General features: G+C 31.8%; 1 protein-coding gene across 1 annotated transcript in view; it reads left to right on the forward strand.

Annotated features, from left to right (window-relative positions):
* GRIK2 (glutamate ionotropic receptor kainate type subunit 2) overlaps positions 1–13,922 on the forward strand; it is a 767,698-nt gene that overhangs the window by 611,329 nt on the left and 142,447 nt on the right. The window contains exons 12-13 of the mRNA XM_044676594.1: positions 4,313–4,431; positions 8,600–8,817. Of these exons, the coding sequence (XP_044532529.1) occupies positions 4,313–4,431; positions 8,600–8,817 (337 nt within the window). The remainder of the gene's footprint in view (positions 1–4,312; positions 4,432–8,599; positions 8,818–13,922) is intronic.

Genomic DNA, 13,922 nt, shown 5'->3' on the forward strand with positions numbered 1-13,922 from the left:
ACATAGTAGAAACTGAATAAATTCTTCTTGCTCAGTTGAATAGGACTTGATGTGGGTAAGCTGATTGTCCCAGAAAATCACTTCAAATAAGGTAATGAAGTCACACTGTGTTGTCAACTGAAACCATTTGTCCATTTCCACCATTATTGACCATTGTTCAGCTCTCTAGAGGAACAAGCATGCTAATATGTTAATTTGATAAATATTTAAGTAAAACTACTCTAGAAGGTAGAGGGAAATGCCAACAAAACAAGTAAACCAAGTGATCAAAATTATGTAAATCTGACCTGTTCACAAACTTAAAAACAAGATTCACCTACAGTAAGCCACAGGGTAGCAATTGAGAGATATTCCCCTGCAATATATTTTTCTATTTGAACCACATTTCCATTTTGAAAAGGAGAAAGGAAGGTGATTAAGACATTCTTCCTTTATAGTTGTTGAATATTCTAGGCAATTGTTTCTGGGAGGGAGGAGGACCTTCTAACTTTTAAAATTAAATATATGTATTATTCTCAATTTTATGTGCTGCTGGGAGGAAAGGCTAATGGCATGCAATTCTTCCTGAAGTGGAAAGAGCAATGGATTTGAAATTGAAGTCCTTGGTTCAAATAAAGGCAAATCTTTGTGCCTGTGAGCAAGTCAGCTGACACTTTTAGTCCCACTTTTCTCATTAATAAAATGCGAATGATAACAGTATTACCTGTTCTATGGGGTGGTTGAGAGGATGTAGCTTCAAAAATCATAAAGTATTATGCAAATGGGGACTCATATTTATGTGCTTTTAGAATCTAATAAAATTTTATCCATGGTTGAATTAGTATGGATTATAAGCTATTGCTATTATTATTTTATAAATTCAATACCACCAGATTTTGATGTGAGTATAAATCTAGAGATATTTGGATTTTTAAAACCTCATTATAAAGTTACTAAGTGAAAATCACTGCCAATATTCTAGTTATGCATCAACATATTTTAATTTAATGGAACTTTGGTATACAATCAATCTATGATAACACATTTAAAAAATCCAATAGTCCAATGTATTGACTCCTCTCTTTCCTTTCCTCCCTGAGGTTTATGACTATGATTCTTTTTTTTTTTCTATTTATCTTCTTTCTGTTTATTTAGTGTTGGGAGGGAAGTTAAAGAAACCAACAAAGACAATTTATCTCCTCTCAATTTCAATTACATTTGATTTTTTCCTCTGTCAGTCAAGAAATACCTAAGGGAGGGAGAAGAGGGAGTGAAAGTTGGCAGGATCAGGCCAACTACTTCACTGATTCGGTCTTTATTGAGTGAACAGCACTACAGTGTGTATTAGAGATTTCTTACCTTAAAGAATTTATGTACAAACTAGGAAGGTTCTTCTTTTTCTATGGTCTTATTATATGACTAATATCCCTAGTGAGAAAATAGGACACAGAGTATACAAAAGTAGAACTTAGATTTAGGGAAAAGTAGCTATCCTGGGGCAAAAGGAGAAAAAAAAGGAATATAATGATGAGCAATTTTAAAATATTTTTGTATATGTATATTTTTCTGTGTCAGAAAACTGTACTTTCTACACCTTATAGATATTGATATTATTGGAGAATAAAACAAGGAACACAAATTGCAGTGAAACTTTTAAGCCTTTAGCAGACAAAATAGTACATAGGGGGAACAATTTTCTAAATTTACCTTTGACTTTTCCTGATTCTGGAAGAAATTTAAGATTAAGATAAAGTTTTGCAATTGTTCACTTTGGGAGCTTTGTACTTGTTTTCATATATGAATCCATGGAAGATGTTTAGAATAAGGAATTTAAAATGAGATGTGAATTAAAGTGCATTTCAGCACAATTCAAAGACCTTCTCTGTGCAAACTATTCTGTTTGGCTTAGGAATAGAAAGGAAAAAACCAAACAATTTCAATCCTTAAGAAACTTGCTTTTTTGGGGGGTGGGGTGTTCAGCTATAGCAAGTACTCAAATACAAGGAAGTAAATAATTCATGAAAGAGAAAGGGATGATAAGGTGATCAAAAAAAAAGTCTGTAGGGAATGACATCTAAATTATGTTTCAAAATATATTAGATATTCTGATAGTAGGAGAGGAAAAAATGGGAAAAAAAGGAAAATAAAATATTTATAATTAACAAGCATAGTCAAACAAAATGACCCACCATAGAGGTGATATATGAAAATGCCTCTCATTATTAGCCCTTCACCTATCTCTCTGTCAAGAGCTGAATAGTATTCTTTATCAATGGTTCTTTGAAATCATGGTTGACCATTGCATTGATTTTTAAGTCTAAAAATTGCTTGTTTTTAAAATATCATCATGTAAGTTGTTCTTCTGATTCTATTTGCTTGGCTTTGTTCATATAAATCTTTTCATGTTTCTTCAAAACCACATCTTTCATTGTGTTCTATTACATTAATATACCATAGTTTATTTAGCAATTTCCCAATTGATGGGCATCCTCTTTGTTTCCAATTCTTTGTCTCAAGAAGTAGAGCCAATAGAATTTTTTTGATATATGTGATCTCTTTTCCTCTTTTATCTCTTTGGAATATAGATTGAGTAGTTGTGCTCCTGTTTCAAAAGTTATGTGAACAATTAAGTAACTATATGGGCATAATTTCTGTATAATTTGCATTTATCTTTATATTCCCAGGATTTGCCTTATGATCTATCTGAATTCATGTAATGAAGAAATACCATATTTTATAATAAGTATTTAAGATTCAGAAGGCCACAGTTTATTATTATAAACCTTGCCATTGTAGACATTATTAAAATGAAATCAGTGATACGAAATTTAGAGACAATTTAGAAAAATGTTGTCGTTAATGACAACATAGCTTTTTTTTTTTTTTTCAAAATGGACACTGCTGTTCATTTTTGTATTTGGAAAGATTTCACCAAACTCATTATTCCCAAATGTTTTCTACTTTTACTGAAGATAGAGGTGTTTACAATTTTAAAATGGACAACAGTCATTATTATTTTGTTATTAATTGGGTCAGAATGTTTAATTACTAACCAATCAACCTTTGTGAATAGTGTGTCAGTTTTACTTTGGAGAGTGTCCGTTGTTTGTCAAGTACAGGCTTTTAAGGAGGGAGGTGCTTTAACATTGCATTAAGAGGATGAAAATGGATTGTTTGATCTTCTGAATTTTAATGCATTGGAAAGATTATTGTGAAGAAAATTGCACTCTCTGAAGTGACAGAAACATTATTCAGATAGCTTTGATTGAATGATAGTTTTTTATGCTTTCATAAATGGTTCATATAATAATTTAGTTTATGAGAGTGGCTTTAAAGATTTGAGAAATTAGGAAAATGTGTTGTTGTTAGTTTAACAATTAGTACCCTTAGTCTTTTAAATGATTATGCCTCATGCATTTTCCAATAATTTGCATACACCGAATTTTTTGGCAAATAGCTTGATTATTATTCATGAGTGATTTTAAGCATATCACTGACAGTTAAAAAATCACTATTAATCATGGGTAAGATAGTGGTGATATTGCAAACTATGTTTCCCTTTCCTAAAAAATGATTATATTGATCATTAGGTTAAACTTGTAAAATTGCCAATGCATAGAATAAAATGAAGCAATATAAGTTGTAGTTCTCAAATCAAATTGTTGATATTAAAGAAGTTGACGTGTTTGCTTGCTTCCAAAGCTACAAACAGCCTGCATACTTTTTTTCATATCACTGATATAAAAAGCATGAATTAAAATGTCACCATTATTTTTTATTCATTTTATAGTTTTTCTTTCTGCTTTCTATAATTTCAAAAGTTGTAAAATCACACTAGTATGTTTTTGGTTAAATTTTCTTTTTTCAGGTGATTAGTATCATCTTTATTTTTTCCCCTTGCTGCTGTTGCTTTATCATAATGGATTCTAGAGCTTACAGAGTGATTTGTTGCTTTCATATATTTTTCTCTAAGCTTCCTTTAAAATTTATTTTCTGAAGACCAGTGAATGAAAAAGCCTGATTAAAAAAGAAAAATAAATAAATAAAAGAAAGACAATATTTTTTATTGTAACCTAAAGGATTTTTTCTCAAGTACAATGAAGCAAAGATCTGACTTTTTATTGTATTAATATTGGAATTTACTGATAGGGACAGGGATCTTCAGAATTGTAGCATAGGTGAGATGTATGATGAAACCACACTGTAAAAATGCCTATTTCTAGTTTCAATTTAACCTTACCTGTCTTTCTGTTTCTTTTGCAGCAAAATTACCTTTAGACTTTCTGCTCACTGCATTTAAAATATATCTTTTTTTCTCTGTCAATTACCACAGGTTTAGCCCCTATGAATGGTATAACCCACACCCTTGCAACCCTGACTCAGACGTGGTGGAAAACAATTTTACCTTGCTAAATAGTTTCTGGTTTGGAGTTGGAGCTCTCATGCAGCAAGGTATACGATTCAGCCTGCTCTTTCTCTTGGGCACCATGTCCCACTCTTTGCTGGGGGTGACAGCTCTCTGGCAGAAGTCGCTTGCATGGGTGCCTCTGTGCATGTAGCCATAAACCAGCTTTTTCATTCACTTTAATGCATTTAGGCATTCTTAAGTCCCATTTAAGAGTTAAGAGTTAAGAGGGGGAAAAAAAGAAAACAAGACAACCAACATGTTCAAATCACATACAATGTACTCATCTAAATGTTTTTTTTTAACAAAAACTAGGTACATTATTTCATAAATAACCAAGCTAATCTATTCATTAGCCCAAAGCTGCATTTCAAACACAATGAAGATTGCATCTCCTTGTGACAAGACCACAATGTAATGCTTCTGTTCCTTGTCTCATTTCGATGCAAAATTTCTCCTTTCATATTAATTCTCAACTATACTTGGATATTATTGCATGATTAGATTATTGCATCTAAATTTTCAAAATTATAGCATTTAAATAAACATTGTAGAGCAAAATACCAGATGCATTTGGTAGTGTGAGGGCAAAATATTGCATGCTGAGCAGTGCATGCAAAAACACTTTTCATTATTATTTAAAATTATATTATTGATGCTACTAGTACAGGTCATATATCTGAGACAATAATTTGCAAAATTAAATCAATATTTTAGTAATTATAGTTTAATTGTGAATTCATTAATTTATCCTGAATTCCTTTAAACAGAATTTATTCTTGTTTATGCTGCTGTGGTTTCGCTTATTAAATTTTTAATTTTTATAGACAAATTAAATGAATTAACTTAAAATGCTTTTAATATGCCAGTGACTAGAACATGGTACATGAGATACAAGAGGTAGTAGTGCCGAGTTTCTCAGTTTGAGAAGATAAAACCCCTATGGTATGAAAATCTATTAGGGAATGTTTCAAAGGACAAAACATTCCCCTACATTAAAGCTATAACAACACTTCTAAAAAGAATCCACCCCTAATTTCAACTGATATATTTTCTACTTTGAAATTATTTAGTGATTACAACCCATAGTTAAGCCTCTGGCTGAATTAGCAAAACTATAAAGTTTTTAAGAGTTAAAAATTTCAAATTTTAATTGCTAGATATATACAACATTAAATTTATAAAAGTAGAATAAATTAACTTAGAATAAAAACACTAACACTAAAATAAATGACGCATAAACTGAAGAAAAGCATTTAAAGTCTAGAAGTGGATAAAGCTGGGAGTACTTAGGCAACATTTAAATATCAAACATATGATAAGCATAATCTTTGAAAGAGGACAATTTCAAGTAAATCATAGCCAGGACATAATGCTGCCTTATAATATTAAAATGTGATTTAATCTTCTGCCTCACTACTTTTACAACTTATCTTTTTTACTAGCTTTGTGATTTACTCCATTTAGGGAACTCTTAGTGAGGAAAGTCCCTGAGCAAATACAAATCTGCAGCTGCTCTGGAATTTAAGTCTTGAGAGTTTCTGAGGGCACTAAGAATTAAATTGACTTTTCAAGGATGACATAACATTTATGTGTTAGAGGTGGGACTTGAACCCAGGCTTGCTAACTCTAAACAAACCTCTCTGTTTACTATATCATGCTGCCTCACATGAGAATTTATGAACATTCACATTCATTAAATTTTTGTATCTAAGAATTCCATTATGAAATCAATAAAAGATTGAGCCATTTATTTTTGAATACCAATTTTTTTATTATCCTCATCTAAGAAAATTGGAGGGAGAGATAATTAAAAAGTAACTCATTTTAAACACAAGGTTGTTGTTGACTCATATAATTGTTGTAATAGCTTCTTACCAGAGAATCTTTCGGCCTCTTTATCCCCTCACCACTTGGGGCATCTTAATGTTTTCTTAGCAAAACTCCCTCTTTAATTCTTTTCACTTATAAGTAAGTTAATGACTGATAACAATCTGGATCGAATAGTCAAAAACAACTACTCAATCAAACCTACTAAAACTTTGTTTTGGCTATTTCCCAAATAAATAATGTTTAGGGGTACAGATTTTAAATTTCATGACTCTATGACATCATCTGAAAAATTTCTAGACTGGCTAAATTTTCTGTTGGTGGTTTCAAGGTTTTCTTTTTTGTTTATTGCTTTAACTAAAATGTTCTTTGAATGTTGATGTGCCCAGGAAGTGATTTCAGGCAAAAAAAAAAAAACAGAAAAAAGAAAAAAAGAAAGGAAAAAAAACCATTTCAGCAATTAGAAAGATAAAAGACAGAAGTGAAATAACCATATCCATATACATGAAGCTCCTTAGTGGAGAGGATGAGAGATTATCCCAGCTTTTTGAAATTTAAATATATACGTGCTTTGCAACATATCTACTTCACTGCTGGAAGGTACATGAAAGAGGAACCCATAATATTTCAGCTGACACCCCAGCCCCCCAGGAATTAGTGGGATATAGTGCTGGACATGACGTTACCTTGAGTACATGACAGTCAGCCCCTAACCAGGCTCCGATTCACAAACCAAGGTGACACTCGCTTTAAGTCCTTGGGTAAGATATGAACTTGTGGTAATTGGGGCATTTCGTCAAACGTTCCCACTGTTCTTTTCTTTCCCAGTCTTGTTTGACTTTATTGGTGTTTTGTTTTTGTTTTGTTTTAATTAAAAAGAATAAGCAGTCAAACCTGCTGAACTTCATGGGAAATATTTTAGTGTTATGGTGTCAAAGTGTCTGTCTGACAGGGCCTAGGAGCAACTACATCAGAAAGGTACTTTTCTACTTTTTTCCTTACAGAATTCTAGGCAGAGTCTGGAGCTGGAGTTGGCTGTCATGTCCAAGTCTGTCTGCTTTTTTTGTTTGAAACAGCCAGGGTAAGATGAACTGTAGGGTAAGATGGACTGTTTTGAATCAAATAGTCCAGTTACGATATCACTTCTTTTTGATGTTAATGTTAAAATATTTCTTGTAATTTTCATTCTATATGAAGATGTGTTACCTTGCTGGACCAGTTATTATCTTATAGAAAGAATATTACATATTCCATAAGGATGAAAGAGTCCATCTTTCCTTCATTCCATTTTACTCAGATATCATAAAAATTAATTGATTGGAATACAATCAGTCTGTAATGACTGGTGAATAAAATAAAAGCAAAAATAAAAATGGATGTAATTTTCTAACATTTATTCCCATAAATTGTTTATATTTTTAGATTTACCAACACCCATCTTACTTAACATATTGTCTTAATTTTAATTCTAAGCTTTAGTTAGAATATAATAAAATTATAATTAATATGATGGTCATACAGTAGATCCTGTCCATTTAGAAGGTTTAGATTTTTAATTTTTAACCTAATTAAAATTAATAATGATTCAAATTAAAATTTAATGCCAAGTACAATCCCAAATATAGTACCATGAGCAGGCAACTCCAGCAGTACTACAATGTAGTCTAGGTTTACTAAATGTGGATGTTTTCAGAGAAGATTAAAAATCTGTGCCATAGTCATCTACTTCTTCAGATTTTTTTCTATCATTTTGGGAGCTAATTATAGTGATGGGAGACATTCCCTTTCCCCATAGAATCTGTGCATCATATTATGTTGTCATGAAAGTTAAGATAAAAGTGATACCATATACCTAAAGAATATGGATAACGGAAATGTTTCTATGAAGCTATTTTGAACGAAGCTCTAATTTAATAACAGTGGCAAGATCCTGTAAGTGGAAATTCGGGATAAATTCTTTGAGAAACTCAGCTTTCCATAATACAGCTACATTCAGCAACATTCTCTAAAATAGCTTATCCTTGCATGGGTTAAATTTCACCTCTTGAAGCTGAAGGCATTTCTTTTATCCTTCAACTCTAGCATTAAAAAGAGGCTGTACTGAACCAAATGTCTGAATGGAGTATCGCACATTGCCCTCACATCGAAGCTGTCTCCCATTACTATATATTGATAACAACAACATAACAGTGTTCTCTTGATCGTAACCAGTCCTTCCCTGCCCCTATGTTAGTTGTTTTCTTACAACAGCAATATGTAAATCAATAAATCAATAACACACTTTTGTTACACAGTGATTCCACTCTGCCACTGTGACTTAAAAGTACCTGACTGCTGATGACTTTCTTTGTATTCGTTTCACCCTTTCCCCCCAATCTCTGTTAGGTTCTGAGCTCATGCCCAAAGCGCTCTCCACCAGGATAGTGGGAGGCATTTGGTGGTTTTTCACACTTATCATCATTTCTTCGTATACTGCTAACTTAGCCGCCTTTCTGACAGTGGAACGCATGGAATCCCCCATTGACTCTGCTGATGATTTAGCTAAACAGACCAAGATAGAGTATGGAGCTGTGGAAGATGGCGCCACCATGACCTTTTTTAAGGTAAGACTCCTTACGTAGATCCTTAGATAAATTCAGATAATGTTTTTTAAATAGAACTGTGCCTTCTAATAACATCTATTTGTGCTGTTATAGTATCATTATGCTGTTGTTATATCATAAAAAATAGCAAATGCTTTTTATTTTCTATGCAATAAAGAAAAATTAAAATAAGCATGAGAGAAACATACCCACCATATACACTTGCATGAGGCAAGCTCCTTAGCAATTTGAAACTGAAAGACATTATTTGCAGGGCACTTAATTTATTCCTTATATTTTTAAATTCTTTAAAAAATAATGTGAGATTTTCAATATGGTTGAATTTGGAGATTAAGTAAAATGAATGAATTTACTTACTTTTGCAGTTTGTTGAAAGACATGTTTATCCTGAAAGGTTCAGTAAATTAAGAGTGTTGTGATTACCAGGACTTATGGCCTTTGGGTAAGAGGCAATGTTCCTGAATCTAATGATGGAGCAGAAAAATGCTTCATGAGGTTTGGGAATAAAGATGTCAGGAAACAGAAGGGATGACTCCTAGTACTTATGTTCTGCATTTAATGGCTTGCCTGGGGAACACAGGCACCAAAAAAGTAACTTGATATATTTAACAGATGTTAGTAAATGGTCTTAGATGTTAAGTTTTAGGACCTTTGGAAATGGTGAGTTCTCAAGGCCAACGATTTTGAATTTCAATGATCATGAACAGGCCTCTTATACACCTCTTACTCTGCTAAATGTAAATGGTCACACTGACTCAGGGGATCCAAGAGGAAAGGTTCATGTAAGAAAATGAGAAGATGGAAGCTGTGGATTCATGCCTTCTCTCCTCTAGGCCTCATTTCCATTTCTACCCTGAGGAATCAGATTCATTTTAGAGTTATATGCTATTATATTTCAGCTAACATTTTCCTCCACTTTGTTGGAGGGAAAATTGATAGAAAATAACCTCTTCAATATGCACATAAACATAATCGATGATATGAATGGTCAGTGAAAATGGCAGTTTCAAGCATAATTTCCTCTATGCTTATATTTAAACATTAATATATAATATGCATTACTTGAAAATTAATGTAATCATTTTTCCTAAGGTTCTTTTTAAGGTGCTTTATTAAAATATTTAAGCCTTTTGTGATTGCATAAAATTGATGTAAATACAGAAATAGTGATGAGAAATAAGCATTTTCTTAGTCTTTTTAAAGAAGAATTAGTCAATAGAGAACATTGTCTTATTTCATTCAAATTTTTTTAAATGGGCAATTATGAAATACATAACTTTAAAGTATTTTTTCTTATACAATCAAGAGCCAAGATAAAGAAAAGTTAAATTTCATTGTTTAAATGAAAAAATGATCATTTTTCAAATCAACAATATCCACTAAGTATCTACTATATGCAAGAGATTGCTTTAGGCAGTGTAGTTTCAGATATTTCAACTTTTGATGAAGTATGCTTCATCATAGAACATTTTAAAGCATTATTCTACATTTAAAATTATACTCAGGATACTCATATCATTAATTCATTCATTTATTTTAGTTCATAAGAGATTTTTTAACTCATTTTACAATTAACAAGATTTTTTCTCCTTCCTCCACTCTATCTCTAACTCCCCACCTGAAAAGAAAGAAAAAGGAAAGTTTTATAACAAGTTCATAGAGTCAAAAAAACAAATTTCTACATTGGCCATGATGAAAAATTCTTTATATTTAGTGCCCCACTTTCTGTCAGGACATAGGTAATACTTTTTTTCACTGTTTCTCCGAAATCATGGTGGGTCATCATATTGATCAAAGTTCTTAATAAGCCTTTCAAAGTTATTTGTTTTATAATTACTTCCTTGATACAACAATTTCCCAAATTCAGCTAAATCCATTGTGAATGAGTAGTTACCTATCTTCCCATGATTCTCTAACATAATCTATTTTATCATTTTTTATGAAACACTAATATTCATTTATATTCACATATCATATATTTTCAATCATTTTCCAAAGAATAGACACATTCTGGTTCCCAGTTCTTTACTAAGCCAAAAATTACAATATGAATATGTTTTACATTTTCCTTTAAAAATATCTCTGGTATGTAATGTTTCTAGTGATAGTTTGGGATCAAGGGGTATTCACAGTTTGCTGCCTTTTGGCATATACTGCTAAATTGTTTCCCATAATGGCTGGAACAATTCACAGTTCTTGCAACAGTGCATTTTAGTATGCCTGATCTCTAATTGTTCTATTAGCATATGTCATTTTCCTTTTTGTTCATTTTTTCTGTCTGATGGATTAGAGAAGGATCATCAAATTTATTTTGCATTTTTCTTCTTATTAGTGATTTGGTGCTTTCCCCACAATATTACTATTGTTGTCCTGGGTTTCATCATTTGAAAACTTTCCCAGAGAAATATTTAGGAAGCATCTATATATTTTCATTCAAGACTACAGTGTATCCATGGACTGATCATATTGATGGTGATGCTTCTTTTGTCAGTTCTGATTAGAGTCCATTCATTCCTTCTCATTAGGTAGGATTGTTGTTCATGCTTTCCAATTGATCCTGAGAAAGAATGTACTACAAAGAATAGAAAGTCTTTCTTCAATATTTTCATATTTTGAGGGTTCTAGTGCCATATTTAAGTTTGTCACTTTCTCAGCCTCGCGAAATGAATGCCCTACCAATTTTTTCCTTTCTCACACTCATCTGTAGAAAATGACACCCTTTTGAGAACCAGACCTAGACATGGGAGGTCCTAGGTTCAAATCTGGCCTCAGACACTTCCCAGCTGTGTGAGTCTGAGCAAGTCACTTGACCCCCATTGCCTAGCCCTTACCACTCTTCTGCCTTGGAGCCAATACACAGTAATGATTCCAAGACTGAAGGTAAGGGTTTGAAAAAAAATAAAAAAAAAAGAAAGAAAATGACACCCTTTGTTAAAATCAGTACTGGAAGAACTAGCACAGCCTCCTTAGGGATATAATGCATTTCTACTATTCATATTCACCTATAACTTGAATCTTTAAAGACCATAGCACTTAAACATTTACAACTCAGAGCTAGTCTTTGGGTCAGAGATGTGCTTGGATTCATTAAAAATGTCATGTAAAAATACAAGTAGTTTATTTCCTTGCTTCTTTTTAACTACTGACCCATCTTTAAGTCTATTTGAAAGTTCTATTTAAGATATATAGGGTGCTTCCAAAGTTTAAGACTTTAGAGACATCCTGTATGTGTTCATTTACTAAGTCAGGGGGCTAGTGGTCTGTTTTCATCTCATGATATGAAGTGAGAGACATTTTTCATCTATTTATATTTAAGTGGCTAGAGACTTTAATATTTTGGGACTTGATCTCATCAGCAAAATGTCACTTGCAAAGGTGGACCAAAGATATCTCTAACTATAGCAAGGGCTATTAGATTGGAGTCCATGGATATTTAAGTAATTCATGCTTAGAAATCAAGGGTTCTATATGCATTTGAATAAGGAAAATATCCTTTTTTTCACTAAACTTTCACTGAAATGTATAATTTTGTATAATTAGTTAAAAACTTTATTTCGAAAAGAAGCCCACATTATTCATCAGTCTATCAGACTGCCAAAGAGGTCCATGTGACAAAAAAAAAAAAAAGGTTAAGAATACTTGCCCTATAAGAATCCATCCTGTATTTTTGATTATTGTAACTTTTTTAAAAAAATAATACTTCTAGTTTTCTGCTTTTCTTGGTATTAATAGCTCAGATTTGGTCAATAGTTATCTCTTGTGATATATGTCGAGCATTATTGAGTGATCTTAAAATATAAATAGGAAACTGTTAGAAGAAAACTTTGAAGGCTGCATTTTGCTTCATCAAGTCAAATCTTTTTTTGTCTCCTGCTTGTTTTGTAAGCACCAAAGAATAAATACAATGGGATATGCCAGTATTATAGACTTTATTTTCATTTTTGTCTTCCCCCAAATTTGGTGTATTTTAGCATCTTAAATATGATGTGAAGGTTTCTCTCATGGACTACCAAACAACAAAAGATATCTGAGGGGGAGATCCCACATTTTTATTTTTTGTGTAATTATATCTTCTCATTTTTTCTAATTCAGCTTCCTCTTCTCTATATTTGTATCAATTTATCTTCCCTTTAATATTTTTTTGCTTCCTTTCTCTTTTCTATTGAATAAATTCTTCTTTACACTCTCTTAAATCTTCCCCTACTCCCCTACAAGGGTGCTTTTAGTATCAGAAGAAAACTTACATTAAACAGCTTCCTTTTCTAATGGCATAGAATTTCTTTCCATTTGAAACCTTCTGGAATGTGTATAACTCACAATAAAAATCATACAGTGTTAATTGCTTAGTTAACAATTACCTTATGGTGCTAACATTCCCTCACTGTGAGAGCATTGTTGGAATCAGGAAAACACCAAAATACAATACTAGAATACAGTACCTTGAATTTTTTTTTTTTAGTGTAAACTTTGCTGATACTTATTCCAAACTCCATATTATGACTTGTTAAATCTGTTGTTATCTCATCTTTGAATATAAAATTGTAAGGAAATCTTGGCAAAAATCTAAAATGAAAGCAAATTGATGCTCATTTTGAAACTCTTCCCTACATTAGGGACTGTTTGCATATAGAATATATCCATTTGCATACCTTTTTTTTTTAATTAACAGTAGCAACACATGCCTAAACTCTGTGAAACAGCCTTAAGGTATTATTTCTACAGAGATTTCCATCTTGTTTCACTAATTTAAAGCGACCCTGCTGTTACCTAATTGTTCTAGAAGACTCAATTCTAGGAAATTATTATTTTCATGTATTTCAAAATTTTGTACATAGAAGAAAGATGATCCAAATGAACAATTCTGGAATTTCAATTATTAAATAGTCTCTCAATCAGTTGAAAAGATTTAGGCCATATTAAAAAGGATATGTTCCATCCTTTTTATTATGATGATTTATTATGATGATATTTATTATTACATAATAATCTGTTATTATAGAATGATCGCACATATATTTATTATTTATATATTAGTAATTAATATTATGTAATAATATACTAACTGTTATTATGAATATTATTACTTAATATAAGATATGTATAGA

This window comes from Gracilinanus agilis, chromosome 4 (assembly GCF_016433145.1).
Source record: "Gracilinanus agilis isolate LMUSP501 chromosome 4, AgileGrace, whole genome shotgun sequence".
Lineage (NCBI taxonomy): Eukaryota > Metazoa > Chordata > Mammalia > Didelphimorphia > Didelphidae > Gracilinanus > Gracilinanus agilis.